Source organism: Mustela erminea, chromosome 5, assembly GCF_009829155.1.
Source record: "Mustela erminea isolate mMusErm1 chromosome 5, mMusErm1.Pri, whole genome shotgun sequence".
Classification (NCBI taxonomy): Eukaryota; Metazoa; Chordata; class Mammalia; order Carnivora; family Mustelidae; genus Mustela; species Mustela erminea.
This window is the reverse complement of record NC_045618.1, coordinates 125,134,783-125,148,720: the sequence shown is the minus strand read 5'-3', so window position 1 is coordinate 125,148,720 and position 13,938 is coordinate 125,134,783. Positions and strand designations below refer to the sequence as shown.

The following is a 13,938-nucleotide window of genomic DNA, read 5'->3' as shown; positions in this document are numbered from 1 at the left end:
TTTGTTTTCTTTTTTCTTTCTTTCTTTTTTTTTTTTTTTTTTTTGCCACGAGGTGTGTTTTATTTTCATGAAACATACAAATAATTTGCTATAATATCCCAGGGCAAACCGGAGAATTTGGCAGTCTGATTGGTGGGGGGGTCCCCTCAAAGACCCGCAGGCCGGTGGCGCCGGCACAGTGCAGCTTGTCCTCGTGTCCATCTTGCAGGGGGCTCTTCTTCCTGCACATCACAACTGGGGTGTCTCGAAGATGACGGGGGCGGGGAATCCTCCGGGTTCTTAGGAAATTTCACGCCGCTTCTCCTGCTCAATGGTCTCTTTGGTCGGCAGGGTGTTCTCCTGCGTCTCCGTTTTCTTCAGCTTGGCCTTATCGAAGCCGGCGATTTCCCCCATGTCCGACTTGTCTGCCACTTTCTTTCTTTCTTTCTTTTTTTAAAAAAATTTGTTTATTTATTTGACAGACAGAGATCACAAGTAGGCAGAGAGGCAGGCAGAGAGAGAGAGGAAGAAGCAGGCTCCCTGCTAAGCAGAGAGCCGGGTGTGGGGCTCGAGCCCAGGACCCTGGGATCATGACCCGAGCTGAAGTTGTCTGCCATTTTCTTCACGCGATCCCTGGAGTTCCGCCCCGAGCCCAGCGCCTGGTGCTCCCACTCGCATGGCTGCAGCAAGAGACCTGTTTGTTTCTTTCCTATAAAAATACTGCATCTGTATTTATACATCTGTGCATACATTCGATTTAAGTAAGTAGAAGGAATTAATAAGTGATGAGTTATGAAGGACATCCTTTCCCAGAGTGACTCTCAGTCGTGGTCTGTATAGCCACGATTCTATATAAATAAGCTGGAGGGACTTTACAGTTTGCCCGAAACAATTCCACCTCATGTCTGTTGTCCAGTTTCCAGTCCAGCTTAGCATTTACACCTGATTTTTTTTCATTTTAAAATGGGAGTCAGGGGACGCCTGGGTGGCTCAGTTGGTTAAGCGGCTGCCTTCAGCTCAGATCATGATCCCAGCGTCTTGGGATCGAGTCCCACATCAGGCTCCTTGCTCCGCAGGGAGCCTGCTTCTCCCTCTGACTCTGCCTTCCACTCTGTCTGCCTGTGCTCACTCTCGCTCGCTCTCTGACAAATAAATAAAATCTTTAGGAAAAAAAAAAATAAATAAAATGGGAGTCAAAGGGGCGCCTCGGTGGCTCAGTGGGTTAAAGCCTCTGCCTTGGGCTCAGGTCATGATCCCAGGGTCCTGGGATAAAGTCCCGCATCGGGCTCTCTGCTCAGCTGGGAGCCTGCTTCCTCCTCCTCTCTCTCTCTGCCTGCCTCTCTACCCACTTGTGATCTCTGTCAAATAAATAAATAAAATCTTCAAAAAAAAAAAAAGGGAGTCAAATAGGATTCAAACCACTTTCTCCCAGAAGACCCTCTAGAGCTGGGGGGCTGGCTTTTCCTACTTGACGCTGTGCTTACTCTCTTTTGGTTGGTTCTTTCATCCATCTTATTCGGCCATCGCTCTTGTGGTTTGCTCTGAGTTGCACTCCTGCCCCCCAGTCGCGCTAGAGCCTCTGGTCGCGCCCGGATGACGTCAAGTAGGCGCCACTGGACGCTCTCCACACCCACCCCTGCTTGGTCCTCTGCTTCAAGACCTGGCCAAGTGGGAGGCATCGTTATAGAAGCCGACGTATGTTTGGTTTGGGGAAACAGCACACACGGTGGAATTAATATCAGAATCTTAGATGGTGAGCCTAATTGTATTCTTAATAAAAGTTGCATTTCAGTAAGCCAAGATGAGTTTGGTAGACCTCCAGGGGCCGCTTTTCATCTAGCGCCATGAAATGCGTGTGCAGGAAACAAAGTTGTTACTTTAACATACGATAAAATATGAAAGATGAACAGAGGTGACTCCTGTCTCTTTCTCCGGCCCCTTTTTAGTCGCATATAGGTACCCATGTATAAATGTACCTTCAGCTTCTCTTTCAAGGACTAAATGCGGGACCCTTGCTTAAACCAAGTGCTTCAGGAATAAGTGGCCTGTGACCTTGCTGCTGCTCTCTTCTTGTCGCTAGGCACTTGGTTTAGCAGCCAGCTTTGCCTTAGACTGTGCTCTGCAACTTTAGATGCAAGCAGAATGTTGGTTTCCTGAGTGATGATAACAGGAATCAGGAAATGAGAGGGGACCTTTGCATTAAATACATTGGAAAATAGGGTTTGAGCAATTGTGCTGGAGTTTGTGTCTGGAGAATAGTCGAAGGTACTTGTTAACTGGTTTTGTCATTACAAGATACAAAAATACAAATGCATTATTGATCAGTAATGTATTTTTAAATGTTTCGGTAAGTCCTTTCAACAGCAGTGACTTTTTTAAAGATGCGTCTTTAATTAAAGGATGTGTATTGTACTTCATTTCTCAAAAAAAGTTTATGTAACTGTATAAATGCCTTAAAATGTCTGTTGACATTTAGTATCCACCGTAGAGGATGTAGTGAAATAATTGAACACATAAAAAGGAAGACCTCAGCAGCTACATTAAAACAAAACAAGCAAAAAACCCCACTAAAAATAGATTTGGGGCTCATAGGTGGCATAGTCATTTAAACCTCGGATTCTTGGTTTTGGCTGGGGTCATGATCTGTGGATCCTGAGATCAGGGGACTCAGGCTCCATGCTCAGCAGGGAGTCACTTTCTCTTTCCCCCTCTGCCCCTCCCTGGCCCAGCACTCTCTGTCTGTCTAAACAGTCAGATTTAACTTGTGTCACTATGGAAGGCTCTTTTAAAAAAAATCATTCGTTAAACATGGTCTTTCATCGAGATCAAATACTTGTTCTTCTCAGTTTCTCTTGTTTTCGGTTTTCTTGTGCAATTATAGCTGTTAAAGTGTTGGCTTCATTAGTGAAAGAATATAAAAACAGTAAAATTATGCCTGTTTAATATCATTAGCATCACATGCATAAAGAGAAAATCAGTGATAGTAATACCAAGAATGGATAGATTTTTTATTCAATTTATTAAAACTATTGAGTTAAAAAAAAAAAAACTATTGAGTTGTCATACTGTTAAAGGTAAAACACCTGACATTAGCATTCTATTACAAATGGAGTTGAAAAGCTTAATATTGAAGGCATATTTCATTGCTTTTGTATTAATAGTAAAAATATAAATTTAATAAAGTATATGTTATGGTAAAAACACTAATTTTACTAAGTTAATAAACTTACATAATTGACAGAAATTTGGATTTAGTTGTTGTAAAGATAGCCTTCATAATTTAGTCCAAGCAAGCCACAGCATCCTATAACATAAAGAGAAGTTGCCATTGTCAAAGTTTACATAGATAGATAAGTGATAGTTAATAAATTAATGATTTTGTGTGTGTGTATGTGTGTGTGTCTGTGATGAAGGTAAGGTTGAATACGAAATTTGCTTAAACATGGCAATCCACCCTTTTTCTCTTATTGGACCCCTCATCGACCAGAATTTAGAAATGTCTTAGCTTTTGATAACTACTTTTAGAAATCAAATAAAGGACCCCTCAGTGGTACTGAATATTTTTTGAAATGGAGTTACTCAATTATAATATAATATTGTTACAAGATATGTTGGAAATTTTTTTTCTCAGTTTTGTTATTTACTTTTTTGTTGAAATGTAATTACTCAGTGCTCATCTTAATAAATGTTCTCTTAATCCTCTTAATTTCACCCAACCTCCCATCCCATACCTCCCATCTTCGCAACCACCAGTTGGCTTCTTTTTCTTTCTCTTTCTTTGTTCATTTGTTTCTTAAATTACACATATGAGTGAAATTATATAGTGGTTATTTTTCTCTGACTTATTTCAATTAGCATTGTACCCTTAAGCCACACCCCTATTTTTGCAAATGGCAGTAACATTCTTTTTTATAGCTGCATAATATTCTTGTGTGTATGTACATCACATGTTATTTATCCATTCATCTACGGATGGATACTTGGGTTGCTTCTGTATCATGGCTGTTGTAAATGATCCTGCATTAAACATAAGTGTTCATATGTCTTTCAACTTGGTGTTTTCATTTTTGTTAGGTAAATACCCAGTAGTGGAATTACTGGATCATATGATAATTCCATTTTTAATTTTTTGAGGAAGCTCTATACTGTTCTCCACAGTGACTGCACCAGTTCACATTCCCACCTGCATAAGGGTTCCTTTTTTTTCCACATCATCCACCACACTTATTATTTCTTTTGTTTTTGATTTCAGCCATTCTGACAGGTATGAGGTGATATCTCATTATAGGTTTATTTGCATTTCCCTGATGTTTAGTGATGCTGAGCATCTTTTCACGTGTCTGTTTGGTCATTTTTATGTTTTCTTGGGAAAAAAATGTCTATTCATGTCCTCTGCCCATTTTTAAATTTGTGTGTGTGTGTGTGTGTGTGTGTGTGTATTGAGTTATATAGGTTCTTTATATATTTTGGATATTAACTGCTTACCAGATACATCATTTGCAAATATCTTCTCCCATTCAGTAGGTTACCTTTTTGTTTTGCTGATTCTTTCCTTTGCTGTTCAAAAGCTTTTTGTTTTGATATAGTTCCAGTAGTTGAATTGTGCTTTTGTTTCTTTGGCTGAGGAGATGTATCTAGAATAATTTTCCTTCCGCCAATGTCAGAGAAATTACTGCCCATGTTTTCCTCTTGGAGTTTTATGTTTTCTGGTCCCACATTTAAGTCTTTAATCCATTTTGAGTTTGTTTTGTGTATGGTATAAGAAAGTGGTCTGGTTTCATTCTTTTCCAGGTAGCTGTATAGTTTCCCAAACATCATTTCTTGAAGAGACTGTTTTTTCCCCATTGTATATTCTCACCTCCTTTGTCATATATTAATTGACCATATATATGTGTGAATTTCTGGGCTCTCTATTCTGTTCCAGTAATCTGTGTGTCAGTTTTTGTGCCAGTACTATACTCATTTGATTACTAAAGGTTTATGGTATATCTTGGGTATCTGGGCTTGTGATACCTCAGCTTTGTTCTTTCTCAGATTGCTTTGGCTATTGAGGGTCTTTTGTGGTTCCATACAAATTTTGGTATAATTTGTTCTAGTTCTGTGAAAAATATTATTGGTCTTTTGGTAAGGAGTGCATTAAAATCTATAGAGTGCTTTGAGTCGTATGGACATTTTAACAACATTGGTTCTTACAGTCCATGAACATGGAATATACTGCCATTTGTGTCATCTTCAATTTCTTTCATCTGGGTTTTATTATTTTTGGAGTACAAGTCTTTTCACCTCTTTGGTTATGTTTATTTCTAGTTATTTGATTCTTTTTAGTGTAATTGTAAATGGGATTTTTTTTTTTAAGGTTTTTATTTATTTATGAGAGAGAGGGCAAGAGAGTGAGAGAGAACATGAGCCTTGGGGGGTGGGGCAGAGAAGAAGACTCCCACTGAGCAGGGAGCCCAAGGTGGGGTTTGATCCCAGGACGCCAGGAGCATGACCTGAAGCAGACACTTAACTGACTGAGCCACCCAGGCACCCTTGGGATTGTTTTCTTAATTTCTCTTTTTGCTACTTCATTATTAGTGTGTAGAAATGCAGCAGATTTCTGTGTATTAATTTTGAATATTGTGACTTAACTGAATTTATTTATTCTAATAGTTTTTTGGTGGAGTCCTTAGGATATTCTATATGTAGTATCATGTCTGCATATAGTGAAAGTTTTATTTCTTCCTTACTAATTTGAGTGCCTTTTATTTCTTTTTATTGTTTGATAGTTCTAGCTAGGATTTCCAGTACTGTTTTTAAATAGAAGTAGTGAGAGTGGACATCTTTGTCTTGTTCCTGATCTCTTAGAGGAAGATTTTTCAGTAATTGTTCAAGATATTGTTCAAGATAAGTTTGAAATTTTTGATCAATACAACCACATAATAGAGTGTAGAAATTTCAGATTTTCAAGATTTTAGTAAATTGCAGTTATTGAGGTAAAAAAGCATACAGACTGGAAGTCACTGAGGTATCCCTATGAAGCAAGTGAGTAGCTAAAAAATTAAACTAAGAACATTTATGGCATATAAGATTTAATATTGAAGTTCTGTGAATATTCTCTGGGCTATCTTAAACTAGAGTTTTAAGTTTGAGCTGCTTTTATTAATTGGATAAATTATTTTTTTGTCTAAAAGGCCTATAACTTTGAAACTTCTAAAATTCATGAAATATATTTTTTAAAGCATAAGTAGAAGCAATTTGTATAAAAATTTCTGGAAATAAAGCAGTATCTATAAACATATTTGAGTGAAATACTAACATATATTAATATGATAGATGAAAAAAGGCAGCTGTGAAAATATTTTGAGTGAAATAGTCACACGTTTCTATATATATATGTGCATGTATATATATGTATATGTATACATATATATACTAGTAAAATTTAGAATATTCTCCATTCACCAGAATATTATCTGAATTTACTAGTTACCCTAGAACCTGAAAGATCATTTTCTCAATACAAAAATGGGCTATAGAAAATCATGCACATTTATTATCCATAAGACAAATTCTGAAAGAAATTACAGACAATTTTATGATAAAGAATAAAAATAAGACTATTCTTAAAAAATAGATTTTTCATAAAAATATAGGTAGAGCTAAGAAACTGTTCAAATTACTTTAGTATGTTATAAAGGAACCATTTTGCTTGTTATCTTTTTGGTGTTTGGAAATAAACACAGAGATTTAAAAAAATTTATTTTTATGTACTCGGATTTTAACTTTTAGAAATAATTCTCGACAATACATTTGACTAGAACTGTATTTTTCAATTTAATTGATACATAAACAATAGAATACAATATAAAAACATTAGTAATACAAGAAAACTGATTTATCATCAATAAATCATATTTAAAAATTTATTTTGAATATAGCCATTTCACTCGTGGTTTGTCTAAATTTGAATTACAATTTATGGAACTCTTTCCATATAAACCCCATTGTCAGAACAATCAAGGATATTAACCAAGTAAACAGCACTTACATGGATAGAGTCTAATTATTCTCATCCCTGAATTCTTTTTTGTCCATTTTATCTTTGTTGTAAATATTTTTGTGGCACATCCTTAGAGGAGCCAGGATAATCCTGCCTCCCATGTATTCTGGGGGCCAGGTTAATAGGTCAATTGTCTTGCTAAACATACACTCAGACAGTATATTGTTATCATTTACTGAGTGTTCACAAATAACATGTTAATCTTTTCTTAAGTGTCAGTTTTTTGGCTTCCTCACTCTGTTAAGTTCAATATGCATATACTCCCAATTCAGGATTCCCAATTCAGGATTTTATTCATGAACCTTTAAAATGGTGAATAGATCATGCACCTGCCTTTTAGGAATGAAGAGAGATATTCAGTAGTAAAATTGGAAAACAAAAACAAAAAACCCCAACATTAACCATGTTCTTGACATTTGAATTAACCCATTTACCTTTCCATGTGTTTGTTAGAAACAGCCTCTGTCTTCCTTTTCCCCTCCCTCCCATTTCTTTTGATTTCTTTCTGTAGGCTTTATTTTTAAAAACAAATTTAGGAAATAAAAAAAAAAATGAACTGTAAAAAAAAAAAAACAAAACAAAACAAAAAAAAAAAACAAATTTAGGTTCACAGCAAAATTGCAGAGAAGGTACAGAGATTTCCCCTATCCTTCCTGCCTCAATGCATGCGCAGCCTCCAGTGTCAGCATCCCTCACCAGAGTGGCAACTTTTAGTCTGTGCTTTAAAATACATTTAGCTTAACTAAGTATTATGAGGAAAGCTATTGTACTTTTTTTCCAGCTTCCCATAAACATCTAAACTGACTTTCTCCCCACTCTGCCTTCGAATTTAGCTAGCAAGTTGTCTTACAGCAAAAGGTTTGGCGAGCAAGGCTTATTCTAGCTGCCTTTGTTGGCAGAATACTTACACTGCCAAAGGCATCTCAGCCTCTGCTAACTATTGATTTTAATGGATTTTGTTGGCCATTCCCAGTCCATCTGTCTGCAATAAAACAAAGATCTCTTCAGCCCCTGTAGGAATTTCAGAGCTATGAAAACTCAGAAAATGCCACCTGGGAGATTATTTTACCTCCCTTTTTGGCAAAGATTAAAGTGTTCTTCTGGGATTGATTTGTGCACTTCCAAGCTTTTGAATAGCTACTTTTCTCACAACTCTTTCAAAAAAATTCCTTTCCAGTGAAATATCTCCTCTCATGAACCCAAAGATGCTAGGATAACAATAATCAAAAACATGGACTAATGATCATCTTTCTAAGGAGAAGTATTATAATAGGGCAGTATTCACCCTTAAAAACAAAAACAAAAACAAATAAAAAACTCAAGACAGCATCTTTGGATTTCTTCTTCACTCTCCTTGAGGTGTCTCCCATTTTAACCCTGTATTTATTTAACCATCTTTCAATAAATACACAGTTCTTGTTTTCCTTCTATACATCATTTCACTAGGAGACTAAAAGAAAACAGAGGGATATTAACTCTACAGATTCTTAGGCTAAAGTCTTGTCTTGTTCCTCATTCCCTAACCAAGGTTATAATTCCACAATGTTTCTGCCATCAACTCCTGGAAGATAGAGAAGATATTTCATTCTGAATTACCATGGAAACTTCCAAAAGTCTTTAGGCAGATTGTCCCAGAGCAGGGACAATGGCAGCCTGCAGGTTTAGGAACAGGTGTAAATAGTTTTCAATTCTTCTACAGAGACCAAGACTCTAAAAACAGTTCCAGTCTGTCTCTCACATCTTTAATCCTTTTCCCAACTCAGTGGGAGCAAAGTTGACTCATGGCTCCAGAGCTGCAAGCCCTCAGTTTCTGGAAAACTTGTGGATTTGAGTTTAAGGAAAACAAATGTCAAGATGCTATAGCCACAGTGATTTATATCTCTATTCATTATGGTTAATATTTTTCTTCCCTATCATAAATGCCTAGGAACTGCCACATGAAATCTAAGGAATGTTATTGCTCAAACAACAAAGGGAATAGAGCAAGTTAATGTATTTTATCATTTTACAGGAGACAAACTAAAGTGAATAAGTACCATGCATCATAAAAAGAATCATATTTTTTAAAAGCCAAATAGAGAGGTACTAATAAAAGTGAAGGCTTTCTTACTTCACTCAGTTGCCTGCAGAAAAGGAAGAGGGGGAGGCAATGAAGCTGAGGGGCTTGACACTCCAACCCAAGGATCAGGCACAGATGTCTAGGTACTGCATTTCAGCCTTCCCTTCTAAGGTCAAGAGGGAAACATGCCTATATGGGAGAGCTGAGACCTTCCTAAAGGTTTGGAGGATTATGTCAACCTATCAGAGGATAAGAAAAGGAGGTTGTTGGGGCTGGACATCTTTACTGTCAGAGGTATATTGCTCCTACTGGCAGAGCCTGTCTTCAGCCTGATAATATTGCAGCTCGCTTTACCAAAGCAGCCACTGCTTTGTGACTGTTGCCATTAGAAACACCTCCACAGTCCAGACAGGGATTTTCTTGCTGCTAATCAGTGGCGGAGTAATTAGGCATGCATAGTTAACTGGCAGTAGCTGTGGAGAAGGCACTGGTGTCCTTTTGAACAGAATTTCTAGTTGCTCCAACATTATGACAGACGAGATTCTCTGCCCTCCATATGGAATGGAGCAAAGACCGTCAAACTCATCTGATTTAGGACTGTGAACCTGGATTCCTATGGAGATTTCAAAAGCACAAGGTCAGGACTCCTAGTTTGAAGTAATTCAGCACTCTTTTTTCTTTAGCTGCAGATTTCCTGGGAATCCTCTTCAACATTGTGGTATCCATGGGATTGTGCTCATTTCAAAAAAAAAAAAAAAAAAAAAAGACATAGATGTTTCTTTTAATGCCCTGAATACAGAGTTGACCAGTCAGCTCATTATACTCTGTAATTTTAAAACACGATGTGGATGTTTCTTTAGAAAAAAAATTGCATAGTGGGTCACTTTTATATATTAATGTTTTTCAGGATAGAATTGTCTGATTAAATAGTGAAATAAATTCATGCTTCTTGTTGTTGATGTACAACACAACAGGACATAAAGGAAAAGTGGACGGTTGAAAGAAGCTAAGGACAGGAATTGTGCCTGAAGTGGGAAGGTGTAGAATGCCGTATCTGCAGTGAAACTAAGGGAGTTCATTTGGATTTCATATTGAAAAGTTTTCTTTTATCTTTTCCTGAAGGAGCACAATATAACATATGTTTCACCAAAAATGAAAGATAGAATCAGGTATTGATGGGGCTGTGCATGTCCTTTTGTGTTAGGGGATGGCATTGAGAAAGAAAAGGGTATATATATGTAAGCAAAAATTTTAGTAATTCTTCATTACAAAAAAAATAATGATACATTTTGGAAGAAAAAAAAATGGGATATTGTTTGAATAAATGAGCTCAATTTCCAGCTTTAAAAATGTAGTTTCAAATTTGGCCAGCAGAAGGTACACTGCACAAAGGGCTGAATTACAAACTAGCCTGGTACAGTGCATCCATAAATCAGTTTGGGTAGTATGTTGAATTATGTTCTTAATCCTGGAAGGATACTTTTGCTTGAAACTATTCTTTCTCATATTTCTAGTAGTCTTTCTTATTTATGGGCATGTTGGACTGTGGCCAAAGCTTTTCCCCTAGGTAAAATGACAACATCTTAATTAGCAATGTTTGGTCTGTGGCATGAGTTGCCAGAGAGTAGTTCCATTGTTTTAATGCACAAACATCCATCATCAGCCTGCTCACAATGCCTGTAGCCTAGTGGTAGAAGCACGGGACTGAAAGACATCTGAATCATTTTTTGGATTCTAGCAGTGTCTAGGTGTATATAAAAAAAGGCAAGACATTCTTTCTTGGAGCTCAGCTACATCATCTTTCAAGTGGCTAGCCCAATCCCTGGTAGACTTGTGAAAATTTAAGTTTAAATCCGAAGACTCACTTACCCCCCAGAAAAGGCCTGGGCTTAAAAAAATGTAAGATAATATTGATATTCTTCTTTAGAACAAGGTTTTATAATTCTCAGATAAGCAAAATAGGCACTAGTATTAGGATTTTAGCTATTAATTTCTTAGTAATATAATCGAAAATCTGTTTTGTAGAATAGGGTAGGGCTGCAGTCTACTCATCTCAGAAGCTGCAGAGAATGCATATTATCTGCTCAAGAACTATTTCTGAATGCAAAGGAGAAGACTTGACAGCAAAAGAAAAGAAAAAAGCTAACTAGAAATCTATACTCTAAGGAACTACAAAATACCCATAAGAGGTGCTTGGGGGAGAAGAACTTTCCTTTTGAGTGTCTGAAGATGACATTATAATTTTAAAGAAAATGAACTAGGATCTGGGAAAAACTTCAGTCTTATTATTATTATTATTTATAATAATAAATAATTATTATTTCAAACATCCCTAGTATAAAGAAACTGGTAAATATTTCTCATTTGTTTTGTATCTTCTAATCTAAGAATTTGGGCTGTGGGGGAAACCATGTGTGTGTCTCTTGTAGGAGGTGGAAAGAGTGTGTGTTGTTAGAGGTGGGAAGAGTTCACAGTTCAGGGCAAATGTGAGAAAGTGCTGATCTGTGTCATATTTTAGTGATTTCAGAAATAAGGAACACTCCAACTTTCTGAAACAAGCTACACATCTTGTGACAAAATATTTTGGTATTGTGGAGATTGGCAGTTGTCAAACTTTATTCAAAAGTATTTTAATCTTTAAGCCTGTCCCCTTTGTCAAATCCTTTATAAGTGCAAAGCAAGTGCTTTCAAGAGAGACCTTGGCAAATATGAAGACCTGCTCTGTTGCCACTAGGTAAGAATGCTGAATTCTGAAAGAGCTGTCAAATCATGCCCTGAGTCACAATTAAAAAAAAAAAAAATGATGCAAAGATCAAAAACATTAAGATATGCTTTAGATTAAGAAGACCAACTCTTTATTAGCAGGATTGTCAAATCTGGTACTATTTACTGGGATGGCTATAGCTAATGAAATGCAAGCGCTATTTTGAACCTAAAACATTTGAAAGATTAAAAAAAAAAAAAGTAAAAGAAGGTTGCCACTTAATATGCTTTACCAGTTTCTGTTGTTCATTATTTTTAAAGGTTAAGTGACTGGCCACCCTTACAATTCAGTGAGCGTCTTTTTTTATCCTCTTTGATAGCCTGTGTTCTTCTTTTTTTTTGAGTACTGTTATTTTGAATAAGTTAAGGCTTAAAAGAAATTACACAAACAATGCAGAGAGTTTCCGTGTATGGTTCACTCAGTTTTCCCCAATGATAACATCTTACATAAACATAATACATTGTCACAAACCAGGAAATTGACACTGGTACAATTATATCAACTCAAATACAGACCTTATTGAGATTTCACTAGTTTTTACATGCACTCTTTTTTCTCTGCCTCCTGGGAATCTGAGTTACCTAAATCTCTAACTGGTTATCAATAATAAATATTATGTGATACAGAAACAAATCATTGACCAGCAGTGACATTTAAAATGAGCAATGCTAAACCATAAGTCCCATCTGTTTTCACTTACTTCACAAGGTTTCTGTCTTTAGCCTACTTAATCACTTCAACTCCCTTCTCTCTTTAAACTTCCCTCCCAACACCAGGATTCAGATAGCAACTGCCTAAAACAAGGTTTGACATTTTTGAGTGTTTTATCTTTGATAAACTCAAGGGGGTCATTTCTATAAATTCTACAGATGCTTTCTGGCATTAATACTGACAAATTAAAGAAATGAACACAATTTGTAAATCTAAGAGCTTGTCAAGGATAACAGACATTTGTTTATTTCTACCTGGTGAACACCTGGGTTCAGCTTGCTAAGAAACAATGAGCGCCATTGTTTGGAATAGAAGAACCAGTCTAAAGGAGTTTCTCCTGTTGCTGAATGGGGTACCAAGGCAGTACTTTGGCACACTTGAAGATGACATACTGTTAAGTGTGTCATATTTAAAAAGTGGAGAGATCATGGCCATTTGTGACCATTAAATATATCATATGTGTTCTTGTGGTTGATTAAGTGTCACTGCAATTCATTTAATAATCAGGTCTCCATAAAGGTAAAACAGGCAGAGAGGCCAGTGGATAGATGAGAAAATCATTACTATTATGCACAAATGGAGGAGAAATAGACCTAGTTAACTAAAATTATATTAGCTAGATTGATAGTTTATTAAATGATGGCCATTTCTCTAAAATTCTTCAATGGGAAAGCATGAGACCAGAGCCATTTTTTTAAAGCTATCAGCTAGGTGAATTAAAGGAAAAAGTGGGATGTTCGTAAGACAAAGACCTAAATGTTTTTAAACTCCTAGAACACTAAACTGCCTTTTTTGGGAGACATATAATTTCCCTTAACTACTGCCTGTATATCCAACTAATAGAGGAAAATTAAAAGATTGTAATAAATCTCTCTGCTTTTGGAGCCCTGTGTCTCCCAAGTTCTCAGGTTCAGACCAGACTAGTTAATAGCATCTATTTTCACTTCATTCACTTCTCCATAAATGAAGGCAAATGCTGTTGGGCTCTGGCAAGTCTGAGTGGGTAATGGCTGCTGAGGAGGGGCGATGTGAAGTTAGTGGGCCCAAAGGTTAGATTTACGAGTAAGGGACACTTAACGTTATTTTGAAAGCATACACTGGCAGGAGCCTCCAAGTAACAAAAGAGAGTGAATAGCCTCGTGGAGAGATTTTTGCCTATATTATAGTTTAATGTATTTATTTTATTGAAAAAATTTTTAAAATAGTTTTCCTGATGAGCTTGCCTGAAAACATTCATGTCAATTCCAGGCATTAAAGACATTGAAATAGAAGAATAACTTGGCATTTTAATAGTGAAAGGAAATTTGTGGAGCACTGTTACACAACTGGCTTCTCTGTCCTTTGTCCTTTAGGGCTTCCATCTCTTCACACTTGCTATCACAG

General features: G+C 36.6%; 1 protein-coding gene and 1 long non-coding RNA gene across 2 annotated transcripts; one reads left to right on the top strand and one right to left on the bottom strand.

Moving 5' to 3' along the window:
• Positions 1 to 253: 253 nt before the first annotated feature.
• On the bottom strand, positions 254 to 658 carry LOC116590033 (thymosin beta-10-like). Its single transcript, XM_032341716.1, has 2 exons — positions 596 to 658; positions 254 to 410 (listed from the first exon to the last, which is right to left on the bottom strand). Coding segments are annotated over exons 1-2 (132 nt in total). The 5' UTR covers positions 597 to 658; the 3' UTR covers positions 254 to 279.
• Positions 659 to 1,608: 950 nt separating this feature from the next.
• Positions 1,609 to 11,323, top strand: LOC116590032. Its single transcript, XR_004285501.1, has 3 exons — positions 1,609 to 1,732; positions 10,055 to 10,249; positions 11,106 to 11,323. It is a non-coding gene; the product is annotated as an uncharacterized LOC116590032 (long non-coding RNA).
• Positions 11,324 to 13,938: the final 2,615 nt, after the last annotated feature.